The 22,195-nt window shown below is 36.7% G+C and overlaps 2 protein-coding genes across 12 annotated transcripts in view; one reads left to right on the forward strand and one right to left on the reverse strand.

Moving 5' to 3' along the window:
* The window catches only part of Obsc (Obscurin), a 51,114-nt gene extending 31,749 nt beyond the window's left edge, over window positions 1-19,365 (forward strand). For 7 of the 9 annotated variants that reach the window (XM_083107909.1, XM_083107911.1, XM_083107910.1 and 4 more), the window contains 22 exons: window positions 234-631; window positions 977-1,884; window positions 2,032-2,611; window positions 3,441-3,593; window positions 4,356-4,460; window positions 5,970-6,773; window positions 8,825-9,227; window positions 9,490-9,673; window positions 9,756-10,056; window positions 10,190-10,768; window positions 10,864-11,288; window positions 11,410-12,173; window positions 12,251-12,549; window positions 12,639-13,558; window positions 13,636-14,075; window positions 14,364-14,502; window positions 15,146-15,615; window positions 15,927-16,154; window positions 16,377-16,521; window positions 16,637-17,140; window positions 17,232-18,388; window positions 18,705-19,365. In XM_083107909.1, coding sequence (XP_082964035.1) covers window positions 234-631; window positions 977-1,884; window positions 2,032-2,611; window positions 3,441-3,593; window positions 4,356-4,460; window positions 5,970-6,773; window positions 8,825-9,227; window positions 9,490-9,673; window positions 9,756-10,056; window positions 10,190-10,768; window positions 10,864-11,288; window positions 11,410-12,173; window positions 12,251-12,549; window positions 12,639-13,558; window positions 13,636-14,075; window positions 14,364-14,502; window positions 15,146-15,615; window positions 15,927-16,154; window positions 16,377-16,521; window positions 16,637-17,140; window positions 17,232-18,388; window positions 18,705-18,951 — 10,153 coding nt within the window. In that variant the 3' untranslated portion in view covers window positions 18,952-19,365. The remainder of the gene's footprint in view (window positions 1-233; window positions 632-976; window positions 1,885-2,031; window positions 2,612-3,440; window positions 3,594-4,355; window positions 4,461-5,969; window positions 6,774-8,824; window positions 9,228-9,489; window positions 9,674-9,755; window positions 10,057-10,189; window positions 10,769-10,863; window positions 11,289-11,409; window positions 12,174-12,250; window positions 12,550-12,638; window positions 13,559-13,635; window positions 14,076-14,363; window positions 14,503-15,145; window positions 15,616-15,926; window positions 16,155-16,376; window positions 16,522-16,636; window positions 17,141-17,231; window positions 18,389-18,704) is intronic. The other 2 variants (XM_083107907.1, XM_083107908.1) reach the window with 2 other exon arrangements.
* LOC145976667 (NEDD8-conjugating enzyme UBE2F) lies at window positions 16,738-21,238 on the reverse strand. 3 transcript variants are annotated; one of them, XM_083107936.1, is made up of 5 exons: window positions 21,051-21,238; window positions 20,553-20,739; window positions 20,313-20,474; window positions 20,069-20,245; window positions 16,738-19,974 (listed from the first exon to the last, which is right to left on the reverse strand). In XM_083107936.1, exons 2-5 carry the CDS (start codon window positions 20,652-20,654, stop codon window positions 19,858-19,860), a joined length of 558 nt encoding a protein of 185 aa, XP_082964062.1. In that variant the 5' UTR covers window positions 20,655-20,739; window positions 21,051-21,238; the 3' UTR covers window positions 16,738-19,857. The 3 variants fall into 3 exon arrangements, with proteins under 3 accessions (XP_082964062.1, XP_082964061.1, XP_082964063.1); XM_083107935.1 differs by having other exon boundaries at window positions 20,553-20,674; window positions 21,051-21,237; XM_083107937.1 differs by having other exon boundaries at window positions 20,069-20,230; window positions 20,553-20,674; window positions 21,051-21,235.
* Between the last annotated feature and the right edge of the window lie 957 nt (window positions 21,239-22,195).

Below are 22,195 nucleotides of genomic sequence, written 5' to 3' on the forward strand. Positions count from 1 at the left end.
AAGAAAATTTACAGTATTTATTAATTATTTCAAAATTTGTTCACATTAGATAACATTGAAGAAAAGTTTTGTTATTGAACAATTTTTTTTAGCTATACAAATTCAGATATATAAATGTTCAGTAGACAAAAAGACGTCCAAAAATAAGGATATGTCTTAGATATTTTTCGAAAATTTATAATTAAAAAATTAATTTGTCTTGAAAAAAATTGATAAATATACATTTTTCTTAGCTTCAAGGATGGCGTTTTGATAGACGCAAAGCACGAACGCGTGAAGATCATACGGGACAACGCCGAGAAAGGATTTTATGAAATGGTGATTGCCGATGTTCAGAAACAAGATGCTGGAAAATATTCGTGCACAGCTATGAATCGTTACGGCGATGCTACATGCGAGGCGGTGGTGACGGTGACAGATGAAAAGCCGTTGTTCTTGGGACTTCCTGAGGGACTTCTCGAGCTTGGAACAGAACCGCGATTCCTTTGGTCACGCGATGGACAACCGTACGACCCTGAAGACAGATTTAAAGTTCTCTTCAAAGATAGCGAGGATACTCTGGCACTGGTGTTCCAGCATGTAAAACCCGAAGACGCTGGTCTTTATACATGCGTAGCACAAACTAGCACAGGTACATTGCACCTATTAAGGAAATTAGTTTTTAGATTTTAATTTTTTAATCAACTTTAATTTAAATTTTTCAATAAACTCTATTTAATTTTTTTATCTATTTACTTTTTGCATCAATAATTTGGAGAGAGAATAAGTTAAAAGTTTTTAAAAATAGATAGAATTAGCATAGTAAAATAGCATTTGTAAAATAACATTTATTATAAAAATATGATAAATTATTTGGAAAGTATTTAACAAGACATTTTTTTGGGATGTAAGCATTTTTTGTATTTGAAATATATTATATTAATAATAAGAATTATTTATCAAAATATATTAATTTAGAATGATCTCGAATATGCAGGTAACATTAGCTGCAGCGCGGAATTAACGGTGCAAGGTGCTGTGAATCAATTGCTGAAGGATCCGGAAAAGCCGAAATTACAAACGGAATCGAAGCAGTCAGAAGTGAACATCGGTGGTTCCGCGATGTTAGAATTGCAGGTAAAGGGTTATCCTAAGCCAGACATCAAGTGGACCAAGGATGGCCAGGAGATCGTAGCCGGCGGTAGAATCAAGTACCTCTGGGAGGACGAGGAGTCCCTCTCGTTAGTGATTAAACAAGTCACCGCCAAAGACGCCGGTGTTTATACCATCACGGCGAAGAATGAGCTCGGCGAGGACAGTACGCAGATCGAGTTGATCGTCAAGTCCGCACCGAAGGTCACGAAAAAGCAAGCCGACATGATAATTCTTATTGAGGATACGGGCACGATGACTGTGCAAGTGGAGGCCACTCCGGCGCCGGAAGTTATGTGGTATAAGGACGGTCAATTGATCGAGGCAAGCGATCGTATCAAGATTACCAAGGAGAACAGTGACACGTACAAGCTGGTGATCAAGAATGCGAAACGAGACGACGCGGGTTCGTACTCGATCGTCGCACGAAACGAGATCAATCAAACGACAGAGATCTGGAGGGTCGGCATCAAATACCCGCCGAAGATCAAAAAGGGACTTGGCGAGCCTCGAGTGCTCAATGAGGGAGACACGTTGAATCTCTTGATTGAGGTGGATCCAGATTGTGAGCCAACTTCGGTGAATTGGTACAAGGACAAGCAGCTTCTAACCGCGAGCGATCGCGTGAAAATGATGCAAAATGGAAACAATTATATACTTACAGTTAGCGGTGCGAAAGTGGAAGACGCAGCGGTTTATAAGGCCGAAGTAGTGAACAAGCACGGGACCATTTCTGACGAAACGAAAGTCAGAGTATGTAGCTTGATTCTTTCTGTCTCATTGAAATTACATTTTAAAAGAATTTTTCAAATCCTATTCAGCAAAATTTTTTTTTAAATAATTAAAAATAATTCAATTATTTTAATTATTTAATTCAAATTTTCATGGAAATTTTCGCAGGTACGTGGTATACCGCAATTCAAGACGAAACTGTGCGATATCAGTGCGAACGAGGGCGAACTGAACATCGAGCTTGTGGTGGAAGTCGAGGGCTTTCCGAAGCCGAGCGTGCACTGGTTCCTAGGTGACATCGAAATCACGGAGAAGCGCACAGAGTACACTCGTGTGGAAGAAGGCGATAATTGCAAGCTTGTCATCAAGGAGGTGAAGACTGAGCTAAAGGGCCATTATACCTGCAAGGTGCAAAACGAGTACGGCGAGAACTCGAGCAGTTCCAACCTGACAGTAAACACCCGACCAAAGTTGCTGAAGAAACTAGAGGACCAGAGATTGAAGGAGGGCGAAACGCTCACACTGAAGTTGGAGGTATCCGCTACACCAGATCCAGAAGTCAAGTGGTACAAGGATGGGGAAGAGGTGACAGCGGACGCCAGGATTAAGATCACTAGAGATAGCCAGCGGAAGGAGAGTTACGATTTGACAGTGACACTGCTGAAGGGCAGCGATGGCGGCTTGTATGAAGTGCGAGCTGAGAACGAGCTGGGTTATGTTATTAGCAAGAGCAAAGTCATCGTCCTGAGTAAGTATCCGCGTGTCTTCATCTCCTTCAATCCTAATCCTGGAACTCGACTCTGTCTGTCACGAGCTAAGTTCGATTATAAAATTATGATAATGTAAGTTATCTGTAAAATAATATATAACATTAATATATAATTGTATTATATATATTTTAAAGAATGAAATCGCGGAAATTGAATTGAAGTGATTCCATAATTTTAGTATTTATTTTTCAATAAAGTCATGTTTGATGTCACATAGTCGAGTTCTGGAATTAAAAATTCGGGGATAATTTTAGCAGAGTTGACGAAATCTCATGAAGATGGCTGAAATCGTGATATTTGCCAGAATGGAATGGTCAGCAATAAATAATGTATATTTCTAATTTTTGAGAAATCGCAGCAATAAAAGTTATCATGTTTCGACATCGTTCAGTAAGTATACTGGATGCACAAACACGAAACAGTTCTCTTTTTATTTTTTATCTCCCGGTGTGATATTTTGGGAATTTTTTGACGGCCTTTAATGACGAGGTTTAATTGAGATTTTTTCATAGTTTTTCTAGTTGTTTAAACAATCTATGTGTGTAAGAAAGGATTCTTTCCTAATTTCCTTAAACGAAAGGGAAGAGCATTATTCTTTTGACGCGTCACATTATTGACGTTGACGCTAAATGTGTTTTTTGTTTTTCTTTCTTCCTTTTACCGGTCCATTCTTACGTTTGTGTTGCTTCGAGAAATTCTTTCGATTTTTTTAAAACTCTCTCATGTTACCTCTAAATGTCATAAGTACTGACATATCGCATCTTGAAACATGTCACGATAAAGACTCGAAAGAATGTACTTCCGTAGCTGAAACGGAAGATGAGAAGGTCGATGAAAAGATAGAGCCTCCGAAAGAAAAGGTCAAGAAGACAACAATGGAGGAAGAAACGCGAGCAAAGAAATTGAACGAACAATTGTTGCCTCAAACGACTCTGCGCGCTGAAGAATCAGGATTGGAAGGTAAATCATGCGCGTCTATTTGAATAGTTAGCTAAATTAAAGTACGTCAGAATGAAATAGTTTCGCTTCGTTTGGAACGCGTAACGAACCACAATGATGCTTTGACAATTAAAACACCAATCTGCGATTTGTATGTCACATGCTTCGATAAGAATTTCAGAAGACACTTTAATTCTAAAATCACTTTTTTTCTAAATAATTCATGCTAAAAAATATTATGTATGATAAAGCCAAGTTATTTTTTTATAACATTTATATTAAAAAAAAATTCTTTAATTTTTTTATATCTTATTATAAAACTAAGCATCTCTTAGAGTTAATAATTCAATTAAAAAATATTACTTTATCAAATACAAAAAAAAGAAATCATCATTTTTCGTAATTTGTTGCTGAATATCAATAAAACAAAAAAATTGAACAGTTTCTCGCAAACGTTTGTAAATTTCTCAAAATTATAACAGAACAATTTCAAGACGAAAATCGTTCAAGAAATTGCAAGAAATAATTTTTCTGTTTTTTGCATTTCTTTTTAATTGTATAATTAAAGATTAATAGTATTGTTTCGTTATCGCTTTGTATAATCGTCTAAATTTGTTTAATTCATAAAGCGATTTTAAAAAGTTAGGCAGATTTGTGTGGCGCACCGTGTATGATAATTTATCACATACTACATAACTTATTATTAGCGATGTTGGCAAGGTATTTGATTAAGAGTCGTTTGACAGTAGTTTTGTAGCGAGACAATATCTGTGGTAAATTTAGGTCGCGTCAGACTGGAGAAACAAAACATCCAAGTAATTCAAGGGGACAATGAAACAATCACAATCTCCGTGGCCTCTACAACATCACACGAAGCTATACTCACAGGTAATCTCACCAAAAAAAAACTGTTGAAAAATTACATTATTCTTCACCATTCAGCCAACATAAAAGTCCAAAAGACATCTTCTACACTGAGAAAAAAATTTTGTAAAAACATTGAAAATTTTGTTGAATAAACTAAATCCGGCGGTCACGGGCTGCCAACAGCATATACAGGCCGAATAATAAGATTACATAATTGTTTGAAATAATGAAAAGTAGTTAATTGAACTAAATATTATTTTAAATCAACTGAAATAGATATAGTGAGAACTAGAAATCTGTTTGGACGAAGTAAATGAGTTGTTCTTCTGTGTATATGTTTCAATGTTTTGAGCGAATATATAATCCTTATGACAATATATCCGTTAAAAACAGAATAATTTTTCAAGTTAGCTAACTACTAAATTTTTATTTTAATGTCATTTCTCAAAAACTTGATCGATTTAATGTTCTCTGTATATAGATACATATATGATGGAATTAAAAAAAATTAATCGTTTGCTGTTAATTACATGGAGCTCTGGAGCTCCTTGCAAAAGCTATAAGAGATGCGGCTATAATATCGCTCTTTAATCGATAAGCCGTGATTCGTGGGACTTGTGTCGCGGCCTTATATTACTGTCTTAGATGAATGTCACTTTCGGGTTAGACGTTTTCCTTTTTGCCACCTAGAGGCGAGGCGTGAAGCTCGTGGAAGTATATGAATATTATCGTATTTAATTCAATTAATTTTGGTCTTGAAATGATACAATGTCGAGAAAATTCAATACAATAATTGATTCAATTAACTAAATGTATAAATTGTATTTAATTGTTTTATGATTTCTCTCAAATCATTATTTCGTTACATCAAGTTCAGACTATTAGTTGTAATATATCTTGTATCTAACTGAAGATTTAGTTCATCGTAACATGCGAACAAGATTAATAAAATGGAATATTTGATTGTTTCAAACCATCAAAATTGTTTTTCCAAATTTTTTAGTTTAACAATATGTGCAGTTACTCAGATTTTGATTCAGTTCATTCAACATATCTTTTTAGTTCCAGTAACACATAATGGTGTTCATGCAATTATATCCATTCAACTAATTGATTCAAGTGTCCCAATCACTTATTTTGTTAATTAAAACACATTTTTTGTTATTTAGACAATTTTAGCATTGAATTAACAAAATAGAAGTCAACTAAAGTTATTTATTTAATTCAACAATTCCTTTTTCTCAGTGTATAATTCTGCAATGTTTTTTAGACATTTCTGTTGTCTGAATATTTCATAACTAACAATTATACAAACAGGGTACACGAAATCGCAATATATTTTTTAAAACCTAAACATATTCAAAGATCGTTTTGATTTAAAATTCTTATTATCGTCTACTTTTATTGTAGTAAGTTCAAGCGATAAACGTGTAATTTATAGAGAGAAAAATTACTTCTAAAGATAGACATATGCGCGATAGATATATGCGAGCGATAGTAGTCGAAGGTATTAGGTCAGGCCATTCACAGGTCCCGATGAAAGTCATACGATCAGCAAGATGACGGCGACCAAAGTCGAGTGTCGGGAATTCGGTGTTGAATCGGGACCCCGTGTTGAAGAAATCGCTTCTTATGCTTACACCGTACAAGAGGAGAACTCCAGACCACAAAATGGCGTGCTAATCGAGGAATTTTCGGAGACCGAAGAGAAAAGATCGAACATAGGTTTAAATCGTGGAGTCACGATTGTCTCCGTTTCCGATGACGAATCGACCTTGAAGGCGCTGTCACGAGACGTCAGCACAGAGGACATACAATCGGCCGATCAGTTTCCGGACGATCAAAAAACCACGAACGATATTATTGACGAATTTTACTTTAACGGAACACCGGAAAACGAGAGAATTTTAGAAAATGTTATACCGCATAGAATCTCTAGAATCGTGGAAACTATCGAAGAACAGTCATCCGAGGAGCCGTCATTGACAAAAGTGCTGTCGAATCAAACTTTGCGGCAGGAAAGTCTGGAGGTAAAGGAGATAAATTTATCCGCCCAGAGTTCGACGATTAGCGACTCGAGTCCGGCGAAGAAAATCGCGGAGACAACTTTAGATCAACCAAGCTCCGCCGTTGAATTGTCGAAGGAGACTGCGAGGCTCGAGGAGACAAAAATCTCGACATTGTCGAGCAAAACATCGTTGAGCACACGGAAAGGGCAGCTCGACGACGACGACGAAGAGATCGATGAGGAGATGAAGAATCTTTTAGCTCGTGTTAAGCGACAACGTAGCGTGCTAGACGAAATCCTCGATAAAGAGTCAGGCAGAGAGTCAGGTACGACTGCGCGGGACTTCATCGATACACAATTTCAGTAGCTAACTCTAATTTCTCTATAGCACTATAAGTCGTCGAAATATATCGGCTCTATCTACGATTGTCAGATCTATTCTTTCGCCTCCTTCTCTCTCGCTTGTTTTCAATCTCACAATTTCATCATATTTCGATAACATTCGCATGCTCGCATGGAAACATAAAATAATTGGAGAGTCTATTAATGGAAATTTATATAAGAGATTGAATAATATAATTTTTAGAAATTCTGTCTTTTTATATTTATAATATTAATATATTGATATTTCATTAAAAATATGTAATTAATTATATTATATTAATAACACAGGCCTGCGAAGGTCAGTTACAAAAAGCAGAGTAGGTGAATCTGATAGATTTTTTAACGCTGAAAACGAATCTGGCCGCAGAATTTCCTCAGCACGTCAAGTTTCCGAGTAATTTATAGTTAAATAGTCCAAAAATGGCAATTTCGGCAAATTTCATGAATTTATTATGGAAGAATCTAATTTTTTGAAATACTTCTGCTAATGGCATCGTATAGTATTAATCTTCACCTTTCAAATCCATCTTCGATTGCCGCTGCACGATTTTTTTTCGCTGAGATATATAAGTATGAAGTTATAAGAAAATTTATGTTAAAGAAAATTAGGCATCAATATAGCAGATCTACCATCTTGAAATTTGAAAAGGCTTACATATGTCAGGTTCGGCTGTCCAAAAAAGTCCTGTAAAAATTGTATATCTAATACAGTTATACATTTTGCTAAATTTTTCTAAATTTTATATCTTTTCATTTTGTCCTCCATATTAGATGCGCCATTTTTAATTTCAAAAAATGACATGCAACATTTAAAAATTTATGTTTTTACCCAAATTTTGATTCGTGATAAGATAGAAAGGTAACACGGTTAAATTGAAATAGACTTATTGGACCACTATGCATAAACAGTCTTATAACTTGTATATCTCAACGAAAAAAATCGTGCGGCAGCAATCAAAAATAGATTTGAAAGATGAAGACTAATACTATACGATGCCATTAGCAGAAATATTTCAAAAAATTAGATTCTTCCGTAATAAATTTATGAAATTTGCCGAAATTGCCATTTTTGGACCATTTAACTATAAATTACTCGGAAACCTGACGTGAAATTCTGCGGCCAGATTCGTTTTCAGAGTCAAAAAATCTATCAGATTGAGCTACTCTGCTTTTTATAACTAACCAAATCTAAAATTTCGTTGGCCTGTGTAATCACATATATTACACATAATATTTATTTATGCTTCCATGTGTAATATTACTATTTGTGTGCCTTTGAAGCTTTATGTTATTCGACATTGACTTATAGCACCGTACTACTTTTCATCAATTGAAAAAATAACAAGGTAAGGTTTTTCTACAAAAAGTGTTGGTCTATTTTATAATCTTCACTATGCAGTTTGCTGAGCACCTACTTAACTATATATTTTTAGGTAAGTATATGTTTTATAAAACCTATATTATTTAATAGATATAATAAAACATATCTGACAATTGAGCTTAGATGCATCGATAAAGTGTGAAATTTATTTTTATGAAATGTTCTTTCAAAAAGAATGATATTGTTTCAACTTTTATATATAATACATACATATATAGTAATATTGTAAATTATCACATTTAAATAATGAGTACTTTTAATAATATTCTTTTCTAGTTGTTTTTAATTTTAAATAATCAAGTTGATAATTAAAAATTTAACATAATGAAATATTAAATAATTAAAATTAAATATTTAATTAAATAACTAAAAATATAAAATAATTAATACATAAATGATACGAATATAATTAATTGAAATATATTATATATATAACTATATAACTATCTTAATATTAAATATAAAATTTTAAAATATAAAAAATAATTCTATGGAAAATTAAGTTGCACAACAATGTTCTTCGGTTAGTCGGATTACGATGCATCTTAAGCGCACACAAAAATACATGGTAAGAAAAGTTGAGACTTATTCTTTCCATTTTATTTCGCGCAGCCCCGCCTCACATCATAAGCACAAATCTCACCGATCGAACGATCTTCGAGACGCAGAATACGCAATTCGAGATAAACGTAACAGGCTTACCGAGACCAGACGAGAAGTGGCTGAAGGATGGTAAGCCTCTTCGATCCGGGGAACGGGTGAGGATCACGACTGCCGGGGAGTTATATCAGATGGATCTCAGCAAGGCCACCCTCGAAGACGCAGGTGTCTATACCTGCATCCTGACGAACAAGTTAGGCGAGGAAATCGTAGAAGGTTATCTGACAGTCGGCACCGTTAACGATCTCCGAAAGCCAAGATTTAGTGAACCTCTCCAGGACGTCGATGTCGATCCTCAAGCAGATGGCGAATTCAAAGCCGTCTTCACGGCCGATCCTGTTCCGGATATTACATGGTATTAATTTATATATTTTATTATTTTATGTATTTTAAGCATAAAAAATTAGTTTTTAAATATAATTAAAGAAATGTTTAAAATATATATTTTAAAATATAGTGGGAAATGATGGACAACTATATTATTTTTCTTTTTCTTATTGTTATATTAATCTAAATCTATTTTATATTTGGGAAAATATAGATAAAATACATTACTGCTTAAAAAAGCTTTATACGTTATTTTTTAAAACAGTTGTATATAAATATATGTTTTTTAGGTTCTGCAAAGGTCAAGAAATTCCGCCTGATGATTCTAGACTTAAATGGACTGTCACTAGTGGCCCGGCAGCTGATAAATTAACAGAATGTAAAATTGCACTGAAAGTACCAAAATGTACCAAAGAAGATACCGGAGAATATACTTTGAAGTTAGCAAATAAATGGGGCGAAGGCGAATCTAGTGTAAGTAGTATAGATTAACAGAAACTACGGAAAATTATTTAATAAAAAATGTGATATGAAAGAGAGATTTGTTTTTCTTTAGGCATTTTTAAGTCTTCTATTAAAACCAGAAATTGAGACCTTTAGAGATCACACCGCGTCGGTTGACGAGCGAGTTGAGTGGCAAGCTATTATTAAAGGAAATCCAAAACCTGAAATTGTATGGAAGAAAGATGGTACGCAGTTGCAGAAGAATGAGCAGTATGATATGGAGGAAGATAAAAGAAATTGCAAATACAAGCTTATCATCAAAAAGCTCAGTCTAGAGGATAAGGGAACCTATACAGTTGTAGCAAAGAATTATTTGGGCGAAGTGAGTGCTCAAGCTACACTTACTCCTCACAGTAAGTAAATAAAATTCTTAATATGTAACATGACGTACACGAAAAATAAAGAAAGTCAAGAATCTTTAAAATATTTGTTTAAATAGATTTTTTAAAAATTCCAAACGTAAAAATATATTTGCATTTTGTGCAGCCGAGGCTCCGACTTTCCTGAAAGACCTGTCAAAGGTGCAATGCAACGATCGCGAGGATATTGAACTGAAAATCCGTGCAACTGGCATCCCGAGACCGACCGTCGAGTGGTTGAAAGACGGCGAGATTTTCAAAGAGGATGAGCGTCATCAGGTGACGAGCCATGTGGATGGCATAGTTGACAGTACCCTCTCCATCAAATCTTTCTCAGCCGACGATGCCGGCATGATAACTTGCAAGGCGACCAATGTCGCCGGAGTAACGCAGACTAGCTGCAAGCTATCCATGATGTTGACAGCACCTTCGTTCGGTAAAGCGTTACCAAGATCGGCGGAAGTTGACGAGGGCGAACCTTTGGAGCTCAAGGCTAAGATAGACGGCAGTCCGATACCTAACATTGCTTGGTTCAAGGACGGCGAGAAGATCATTCCGGATGATCACGTGAAGATTAGTGCATTGCCGGATGGTACCACGAAGCTTACTATCGATGTAGTGAAACCTACCGATTGCGGCGCCTACAAGCTTGTTGTTACAAACTCCAGTGGCGAGAATTCCTCGCTCTGCGCTGTTGCTGTCACGCGTGAGTGAATCTTTTCTCTTTCTCTGTTTGTAAAATCTTCGCTGTAATATGATCAAATTGTTATTCAGTACGAAACTAATATATGTTCTTTGCAGCCGAACGAAGGAAACCGTCGTTCACAAAGCCATTGGAGGACACGAAGGCTATAGTTGGGCACCCGTTGAAACTGGAAGCACAAGTCCTAGCTTTCCCGAATCCGCAAGTGCAATGGTTTAAGGACGGAATACCATTGCGACACTCAAAAGAAATGTATTTTATGAATGAGCCGAATGGTCTTATTGGCTTGAGAATGGATTATGCACGTCCGGAAGATGCCGGCATCTATTCACTGACTGTCTCCAACGTACTCGGTGAAATCACGGGTACGGCCAAGGTAGAAGTGGAGGAAAGAGAGAAGAGACCGGAGTTTGTTGCGAGTCTTCAACCGCAGACTGTTGTCGAGGGTTTCCCGGTGAAGTTGGAAGTAAAAACTACAGGAAAACCGGCGCCTGAGCTCAAGTGGCTACGAAATGACGAAGAAGTCAGTATAATATCTACTTATATTTATTGATAATCGAACATTATTACAACTCGAACATTATTAAAATCCTTTCTCAAAGTCGATTTTTTAAAATAACATCTGTACTTAAATATACCTATAGATTATTCCGGACAACAAGCATATAAAAATCATCAGTCAGCCGGACGGTAGACAAGCTCTGATTCTCGACAAGGCAACGCCGGAAGACATCGGTGTATACCAGGTGATAGCTGGTAACACGGAAGGTACCGCGTCCTGCAAAGCCAAGTTGGACGTAGCTGGCAAGGTAACACCGGATACGCCGGAAGAGAAACCAGCGTTTACCAGTCCCATGCGTGATGTCTCCGTTGAGGAGGGCCAGCCATTGGCATTGAACGTGTCATTCGTCGGTAATCCGATCCCCGATGTGAGTTGGACGAAGGACGGCGAGCCGGTTGTGCCATCGGAACGCATTTCGATGAGCTGTGACAGCAAGAAGGTCGGTCTGCAAATCGATCCATGCGAGCCTAAGGACGCGGGCGTTTATGGCTGCCGGCTGAGTAATCCATTAGGCGACGACACCATCAGCGCGAACGCTATCGTTCGTAAGGTGTACCAATCGCCGAACTTTACGCAAAGGTTCACAGATCTGCAGCAGCTACCCACGTACGATGCCAAGTTTCCAACCCGTATCAGCGGTATACCGCATCCAGAAATTACCTGGTATTTCAACGACAAGCCGATTTTGCGGGACAACGACAAGTACAAGATCAAGCGCGATGGCGATGCCTGCTGTCTATACGTAAAAGATTGTACATACGATGATTCAGGAAGCTACAAGTGTAAGGCGGTTAATAAAGGCGGCGAGGCGGAGTGCGTGGCAAATCTGGCTGTTGTTGATAAGATGTAAGGTTTAGCGAAAGCAAATGTAATAGAAAGAGGGAAATTTTTTTAGCTTTCTTACATAACATCCGTAATTTCAGCGAGAAAATGCAGAAAGTCGAGCCACCGGCGTTCCTGAAGAGGATCGGCGATTGTGAGGTTTATAGAGGCATGCCGGCAAAGTTCACCGCATGCGTCACAGGTTATCCGGAGCCCGACTTTGAATGGTATCGCAACGGTGACAGGCTCTGGCCCTCTGATCGTATTAGGATGGACCAAGAAGGTAGCCTGTTACGGCTCAGAATAGCCAATGTGGATGAGCTAGATGCCGGAAAATATGTGCTGAAGATATCCAATCCTCACGGTGAGGATTCATGCAGCGCAGAAATGATTTATGAATGTAAGTAAACGAGACTTTCAACAATGCTAAAAAATAATTTGCAAGATTCTTGAAATAAATAAATTTGTATCTTTTAATATTTTATACAGCTTTAGAACCACGTGCGAAGAAACCTCTCGCCGATCAATACGCGGATTACGACAAGTATCAGAAGTCGGGCATTCCGTTACCGCTGGCGGATCGTCCGATCATCAGCCGTATGATGGACCGGCATCTTACCCTCTCGTGGAAGCCGTCCATTCCGATCGGACCACGCGTGCCCGTAACTTATCTGGTGGAGATGTGCGAATTGCCGGATGGTGACTGGTTTACCGCACGCAGCGGCGTTCGTAGCTGCGTGTGCGACATACGCAATCTGGTGCCGTTCCGTGACTACAAGTTCCGCATTCGAGTGGAGAACAAGTATGGTATAAGCGATCCATCGCCATTCGCGCAGACTTACCGCGCCAAACTCGAGCCGGAGCCGCCCAAGTTCTTCCCCTATCTGCCACCGGGTATCGACTTCCGTCCCGAAACTAGTCCCTATTTCCCAAAAGACTTCGACATCGAGCGACCGCCGCACGATGGCTATGCCCAGGCGCCTAGATTTTTGCGTCAGGAATACGACACGCAATATGGCGTGAAGAATCATAACTGCAACCTCTTCTGGTTCGTCTACGGTTATCCCAAGCCAAAGATGACGTACTATTTCAATGATCAGCTCATTGAATCGGGCGGTCGTTACGATCAGAGTTACACCAGGAACGGTCAAGCAACTCTCTTCATCAACAGAATGCTTGAGAGAGATGAAGGCATCTATGAAGCCGTTGCTACGAACGAACACGGCGAGGCCAGGCAAAGAGTTAGCCTAAAGATCGCCGAATATCCTACGTTTATCGAGAGACCCGACGAAACCATCGTGATGGTGAGAAGAACCGGTCAATTGACTGCTCGCGTAACTGGCGTACCTTATCCGGAGCTCAAGTGGTATAAGGACTGGAAACCTATAGCTTCATCTTCCAGGATCAGGGTTAGTTCTATTCATGTTTCTATTATTTTTTATTTTACTCTCCAAAGTGCAATTTTATTACGTCTTTAATCAAATAGATTCAATTCATCGAACCCGACACCACGACTCTCATCATCAGTGAGACCATCGCCAAAGATGAGGGTCTCTACTCGATCAGCGCGGGTAACGTGGCCGGTTCGGTCTCGTGTTCAGTGATGCTGCACGTAGAGGAGAACGAGCACGAATACGGATACAGGACGTATCGAAAGAAGATGGATGTAAAACCGCGCGACAAGCTGTTCAGCGATTTGTACGATCTAGGCGACGAATTGGGTCGTGGCACTCAGGGCGTCACTTATCACGCAGTCGAGCGGAGTACCGGAAGGAATTACGCATCTAAGATTATGCATGGGCGTGGTGATCTCAAGCCGTTCATGTACAACGAAATGGAAGCGATGAACAATCTGCATCATCGCAAATTGCTACGATTGCACGACGCTTTCGACACTAACGATTCAGTCACGCTCGTCATGGAATTGTATCCTTTATTATTATTGGCATATTTATCTTTTTATACCTTGTACATAGAATTAATTTTAATATAAATAATTATTATTTATAAATTAATATACTTTATTTTTCAATTCTTTGATAACAATTATTTAATATTAGTTTTCAGTTATTTTATTAATTTCATTGATAAAAAAAATAGCATTATTATTCTAATTAATTCTATATAATTCATTTAATATATATTATTCAAAATTACGAATTAATGCGAAAATGGCCTAGAATTGCAAAGAATCCTTAACGAATGATAATTTAGAGCGGCTGGTGGTGAGTTGGTGGATACTCTCACGAGACAAGAATACTATACCGAGATAGATATCGCTCGTTATATACGTCAATTGTTGTGGGGATTGGAATACATGCACGAAAATCATTACGCACATCTTGGTCTAACGGTACATTGTTTAAAAATTATCTTTTTTAAAAACATATTTAAATGTATTCGAATTATATGTAATTATAAATGACCTGTATTGATTTTTTTACATCATTGGAGCAAACATAAAATTTAAAATGTAGATATAATGATTATTTAATCATTATTTTTTATTATTAATTTTATTAATGGAAAAAGAGAATGTGACTATTTTTATTTAATCCAAAACAATAATTTAATATAATCCAAAACAAAATTAACTATTTTCATGAATTAAATATATACATACAAGGAATATTTGTCACATTTTATTTAATTTAAATTAATTTTGTTGTATTATGATTAATATATTTTTAATATATTTTTAATTCAACATATCTCACTTTCAGTAAACATAAAAATTAAAATGTAGATATAATGATTATTTAATCATTATTTTTTATTATTAATTTTATTAATGGAAAAAGGGAATGTGACTATTTTTATTTAATCCAAAACAATAATTTAATATAATTCAAAACAAAATTAACTATTTTCATGAATTAAATATATACATATAATGAATATTTGTCACATTTTATTTAATTTAAATTAAATATCCGTCGTATTATGATTAAATTTTAAATATTTTTAATTCAACATATCTCACTTTCTCTTCATAGCTTGGCGATCTACTAATTTCGCACGCCAATGGAGATGATCTGAAGATCGGAGACTTCGGACTCGCCCGTAAAATTTTGCAGACAAAGTTAATGACCTTGGCATACGGTATGCCGGAATATGTCGCACCGGAAGTAACTAATAACGAGGGCGTCAGCTACCCCGCAGATATGTGGTCCGTCGGTATAATTACCTATATCCTGCTATCGGGCCATTCACCATTCAGAGGCGCAAACGATAGAGAAACGTTGAAGAAGGTCAGGGAAGGCAGATGGGACTTTGACGATCGATGGAAGAACATCTCGAACGAAGCGCAAGACTTTATTCACAGTTTACTAAAGTACAATGTCGAAAAAAGATTGGACATCAAGGCCGCTTTGGCTCACCCGTGGTTTAATTATATCGATAATTCGCCGCCGGAGCTCTACAGGATACCTTCTGAGAACTTGAAGAATTATTACAAACTTTATCGGTAAGTAAAGATTATACAATCTTTTGCTTATACATATTAAAGAAATATTATTATATTAATTTTACAAAAATAATTTGCAATCTTATAGATAGTATAATACAATATTTTGTTTCAATCGGGATAGAATTTAAAAAAAAAAAGGATTTTAAGCGATATACATATATTTATAAGACATGCTATGAAAATAAGATGAAGGTGAAGTAATCCTGAAATTTGTTTTTATGAAATTAATATGATTTGTCATAATATAATTAATTAACAATTAGATTATTATAATTATTTTTGATTGTAAGTGAGATATACTTTTACAGCGATTGGTACAGTAATGCTTCGTGCCGCACGTGGTATCGCAGACGTAAATTGGAGACAGCTTTCGAAGATCCGTCACGGATGGTATATCCACCTGGACATAAATTCACACCTGAACCCAGCCTCGAAAGGAGTCCGTTGATGAAACATTCGCCCAGGACATGGGAAAATCAAATACCATCCAGAGAACCGATCGATACGGAAATCGGAATTATTACAAATGAAAGCCAGTAAGAATCGATAGAATAAATATCTGGCTTTTTTTATTCTAATATCATAAATTTTGTATTTATAAATAATGTTTATATAATTTGTAAGAAAAGTTGTTTGAATAAGAATAATATTGGTTTTCTGAATAAAGTTACATTAATGTTACATAATTTTCGACATCAGATTTCTAGGAGATATAATATGATCTGTTGGTATTTTGACAAACTATTGATATTTTATAGTTATCAAAATGGTCCGGACACATACCTTCTTCAGCTGCGAGACACCGATTTCCCTGTACGACTACGTGAATACATGAAAGTCGCATGCAATCGCAGTCCCGGATTCTCCCGTTCCATTGCCGAAGACAACAATTTTGACTGGAGGGTACGCTATAAAGGATACTAAAATAAAATATACTGATTTAAAGTTTAATTATATCTTGCACATCTATTGCATTGCATTTTGTGAAATGATTTCCTCAATTTTTGGATTCGTTTAGACACCTATCATACGAGAACGTCGTCGATTCACGGACGTTATGGACGAGGAGATCGACGATGAAAGGAAGGCGCGTATCAATCGTTATGGATCGGCGGATACATATACGCTTAGACGTCTGAAGAATGAGTTAGGTACTCGATTGGACAGTTATGCCGAAGCCGAAGCGATAATTGGATCAAAGAAAGAGGGTCAGTCCCCGTTCTTCCGCGAGAAACCACAAATCTGTCCGATCGAGGAGGGAAAGCCGGCACATCTCGTCTGTCTGGCAGTGGGAAATCCGAAACCACTGATACAGTGGTTTAAGAATGACGTAGTCATCCAGCAGAACAACAGGATTAAAGTGACAGAGGATGCGGAGGGGAGGTCTATACTCAGTTTTAATCCTACGAAGGAACACGATATCGGAATATATAAGGTCATAGCGAGGAATCCTGTAGGACAAACGGTTGTCAGAACGAGGGTGTTGCTAGCAACGGTGCCTTGTGGTCCGGACTCTCCAGAGGTATAATAATTGAGCGGTTTTTTAAGAGATATAAAGTAGAATAATACTTTTCTCCATCACCTATCATGAAATATTGTTTTCGACTTTTCAGGCTTCCGATGTTTCGGATACCGAAGTTCTTCTGCGATGGAAGCAGCCTAAGTATGATGGCAATTCTCCTGTATTGTGCTACAATCTTCAGTATAAGGAAGGCGACTCGATCGCCTGGATAGACGTCGCTTCCAACATTGACCACGAGTTTTACCTGGTGCGTGACCTGAAGCAAGATACGAGCTACAACTTCCGCTTGGCAGCACGCAATCGCATAGGCTGGAGCGAGAAGGGTATCCCGTCAAAGTTGATCAAGACGCGATTGCCGGGTTGTCCGAAGGTGCAAATCACACGGGCGATGAGGCATCTTCAAGAATTGACCGAAGCCGGACAAGAAATCGTCCTAGAAGAAGATAAGCCGCACATGGATTACTCCGTGGAAGAGCATCCAATCGAATGGTCCACAGAGTCCAACCAACTATCTGCCAAATACAGCTTCATCTCTGAATTGTCACGAGGTCAGTTCTCCGCTGTAGCAAAGGGCGTGGACAAGAGCACGGATTGCGTGATCGTCGCCAAGATCCTGCAGTTGAAACCCGTAACGGAAGAACAGGTGAACCGAGAATACGAGGTACTGCGCTCGTTACGACACGAGCGAATAGCCATGTTGCAGGAGGCCTACAAGACGCCCTCCGGATCCTCGATTGCGGTATTCATCATGGAGAAGCTCCAGGGCGCTGACATACTCACGTACTTCTCCAGCCGGCACGAGTACACGGAGAACTGCGTGGCGAATGCCGTCACGCAGATCCTCGACGGTCTGCAATACTTGCACTGGCGTGGTTACTGTCACCTGGACATCCAGCCAGATAACATCGTCATGTCGTCTGTGAGATCGGTGCAGGTGAAGCTGGTCGACATGGGGTCCGCTCACCGGGTCAGTCGACTAGGCACAATAGTGCCTGAACAATTTGGTCACCACGAGTACAGATCGCCCGAGCTTTACAACGACGAACCGGTCTACCCGCAGACGGACATATGGATGGTCGGCGTGTTGACTTACGTGTTGCTTTCCGGGATCTCTCCCTTCGGTGGTAAAAACACAGACGAAACCAGGCAGAACATATCCTTCGTCAGATACAGATTCGAATATCTTTACAAAGAGCTCAGTCAGGAGGCTACCAGATTTCTTATGCAGGTCTTCAAACGCGCGCCAAGGTTGGTAGTGATGTTAAGGATCTTCAATTTTTTCTATCCAAATTCTTGTTTAACCATTGCTAAACATCTCTGTTATATGTACATTGTACCTGTAACTTATATTTTCGAAATTAAATATACAAATCGATGTCGAATTTTTATAGCACAACAATAAATCTCTTTGACATTAATTGATTAAGTGAAACATTTTTAATAAGATTAACATAATTATTTATTTAATTATTGTATCATTTTATTATTAGATAATTAACATTAAATATAAAATTTGTATATGTGTGAATAAATAATAAATTATATATTTTTTTTGTTTTTTTAGTAAAAGACCGATGGCGGAGGAGTGTCATGAACATAGGTGGTTAATGCCTGCAGAATACATGATTAAGAAACGTGAGAGAGCTGTGTTTTTGGGCAATAGGCTGAAGGAGTATAACGAGAAATATCATGAAGAAAAATCGAAGCTAGCTTCTGAGAGTGACATTCTAGCGAGCGAGAGTTTATTGGGCTCGAAACAGAAACTTATTAGGTCGACCAGCATACAAGAAGAGCTGCTGACCACGTTCTAACGATAGACCTGCGATTTTTTATTTATATTTATGGATACACATACTCCATACAAACACATTTCTTCTCGCGTTTGTCTGTTTCTCTGGACAGCGAGGAGAAATGATGAGAAACAGGAGGGATTCTGATCTCTTGTGTCTTCTCTTTTGTTATAATTTATTTGTTACAAGTTGTAATTATATAACAAAAATATATCGTCGTCAACCAATCATCGATGCTTCGCCAACAGATTTTGTTGGCGCCTGAATAAAATAATAAGTTTCTCAACCGTCCGTTAATTCGACGAGTATAACACAAATGAATTGTTACCTATACTTTTCAATGAGTCAAAGTGCAAATCGAATTTTTTGAAATTTGGCAAAAAATTTCGATTATGCGTTGTATGAAAATTATAAATAAATATTTGATGAAATAACTGTGGGGCCTTATATTCTCTAATATCTATTTAAAATACATTGAATTTTGTATCCAGCTTCCTTATATTTTTTTACAAAGAACATGTAAATATAACGCGATTTGATTATTAAACACCCATTTTATTTACAGATGTCCCAATGGAACATTACATCTCACATTATATTATGTCTCATAGTGAGAAAAAAACATTATTGTACATGTGATGCACTTTTATCCTCTTCATACATTTACAATTTCTTCATACATAATATATTTAGATTACAATTAATGTATATGAATATAATCCTTCTCTATAACAATCCGAGAATTTAATGATAAAATTCAAACACCAGTAATCTCTTTCAAGCAAAAGGAGACTAGCAAAATATTAAATTGAATTAAATTATATCAATCTAAAGCATTTGAGCAAGTTTTTCACTCATTTACTAAAACGAGACATGAAACCAATTTGATAAATGTACATAATTAGTCTTGCGTTGTTACAATATAAATCATCTCTTTGCATATTGCATTACATAATCTTTAACTTTACTTCGAAACGATTCTTTGTCCTTTATAAACAAATCTGCTGCCTCTCTGTTTAAAGGATCATCGAAATTTAAGAGATCCTGGAAGAAATGCATTATTGTATGAAATATATGCAATATAATCCCATTGAATATTTGCCATATTGAATGCAGTAGGAAAGACTTGTATACATACAGTGAAGAGAGAATTTAAACCCCATACAACATCTTTTAATTTGCGTGTTGGTGCCCATCCTAATCCATCAATGCTACTTTGTCTTAAAATGGAAAGGCATACGTCACCATCCTCACTTATATTAGGATGCCATAATTTTGTTAAGCACTTCACTATTGGTGGCTGAAAGATGCGCAGCTTAAGATACAAAAGTATCTATATTTAACATTGCCACACCACATAAAATTGTGGATCATAAAATTACCGCCATATTGTATTCCTCCGTTATATAAATTTGAAAATAGAAATGACCACCCATCCAATATCCTTCATCTGGTACAATTAACAGTATAAATTCATGTAGACAATGTGGATCTTTAAATGTGACTTGACAAGTTACTGGCAATGTCTGTTCCATTTCTTGTACCTAAGTGAAATAATCCATATAAATCATATTAGTTAATATTAGTATGTAAGAAATAACAAATCTTGTTATAATAAATACCTCTTTGATCAATAATTTATCACGTATTGAAACTCGTCTATTGTTATTTTTTGAATTTGTTATATCATTATCCTTTTTCAGTTTTCCACGTAATGTAATCATATTAAGCTGCTCTCTAAAAACTTTTATTCAGAGAAAAGCAAAGCATCTTGCATTATGTCTTTTAAATTTATTTGTATGAGTATAGCTATATAAATAGGAGTTTAAATTGTATTATATAGAATAAAAAATAAAACTTATAAATTTGTCATGTACATTTATAATAAATAAACAAGAAAATTGTCACGAATTTATAACAGGAAAAAAACCGGTGAGAAATGTAAAAGCAAAATGCAATAATATAATTATTGATGAAACGTAAAATTTTGAAACATATCATAATTGAATTATGAATTAAACATATAACGGAATATTAGCAAAAACGCAATTATAGGCACTTGTAAAGAGTGCTTATAGGTTAGAAAAATAGCGCATATAATATTCGATGATGCTATATACCTTTCGTTGCCGAATTTAAGGAATTTCGTTTCTGTATCCCCTAAAATTCGTACGTTAAAGAGTCTGTAAAGGAGGCTTTCTCATTTCTATTTTTTTTTCAGATAATTAATTTGCACGCACAATTGTAAATCAAAATCACGAACGCTAACGTACAATTCGAACAGTGTGAATGAAATATTAAAGAGTGCTGTTCTTATGGAAATTGACGTAGTTTAAAAAACCAATAGCATCCCTCTCGCGACAAATATTGTAACTAGAGTGACAACAGTCAGATGGTAACAGGAAGAATGTAATCACATATGTCGATAATATTGAATTAAAATTGGCAATTCTGGGTTACGTTCCAAAACGTAAGTAACCAGAGAGAAGCCTGAGAGCGGCCATGCCCCTGATTTAGGTGGAACCCGTATTTGAAGCGCCTCTATGTCCATAAAACGTGGACATTGAACTACATAGCCATGTCCATGAAACTTTTCAAAGGGTAACATGCTATGTCCACGATTTGTGGTTCTGTTCCGTGCTATATGCACAAAGTGCCGGCAATATGACTGCAAAAATATGAATGCAAGACAAGTTATGTATACATCTTTAATGTAAATAAGATTTGTGGTCTCTCTTTCTCCATATATATATATATATATATATATATATATATATATATATATATCGAGATTTATACTAAAAATAGCTATATACAATATATAGAAATTTATTCATAATATGACTATACTTGAAAATAAGATATTTTTTACCAGACTATTAATAAATAATTTATATATTTAAAGAGAGAGAAAGTTTGATATTATTTTCAATATAGATCCTACACATTTCTTAAGAATAAAAGTTCTAAATAATAAAGATGTATATATATATATATATATATATATATATGTATATATATACACACGCGCGCGCGCGCGCGTGTGTGTGTGTGTGTGTGTGTGTGGTATATACGTATGTATGTACGTATGTATGTATAAAAGCAATGCGAAAGTTACGTGAGGAAGCGAGAAGGACAAGTAAAATAACAATAAGAGCGAACGAGATAGAAATAGCACGAGCAACGAGACTCGAGCTCGAGAATCGGATTTTTCTTGCGCGCTATTATTTTCCTCTCGCTCGCACCTATTACTGTCTCGCTCGCT

The sequence above is a fragment of the Camponotus vicinus genome, unplaced genomic scaffold (assembly GCF_025532165.1).
Source record: "Camponotus vicinus isolate PSW18456_S1 unplaced genomic scaffold, iyCamVici1.0 SCAF_9, whole genome shotgun sequence".
In the NCBI taxonomy this organism is placed as follows: Eukaryota; Metazoa; Arthropoda; class Insecta; order Hymenoptera; family Formicidae; genus Camponotus; species Camponotus vicinus.

Excerpts from the sequence above, each read along its gene's own strand:
- LOC145976667 (XM_083107936.1), bottom strand. The coding sequence starts at position 20,654 with ATGATTACATTACGTGGAAAACTGAAAAAGGATAATGATATAACAAAT. Across the intron at positions 20,475-20,552 it reads ATAAATTATTGATCAAAGAG|GTACAAGAAATGGAACAGAC; the intron begins GTATTTATTATA and ends TATTTCACTTAG. Across the intron at positions 19,975-20,068 it reads GTTTAAATTCTCTCTTCACT|GATCTCTTAAATTTCGATGA; the intron begins GTATGTATACAA and ends CATTTCTTCCAG.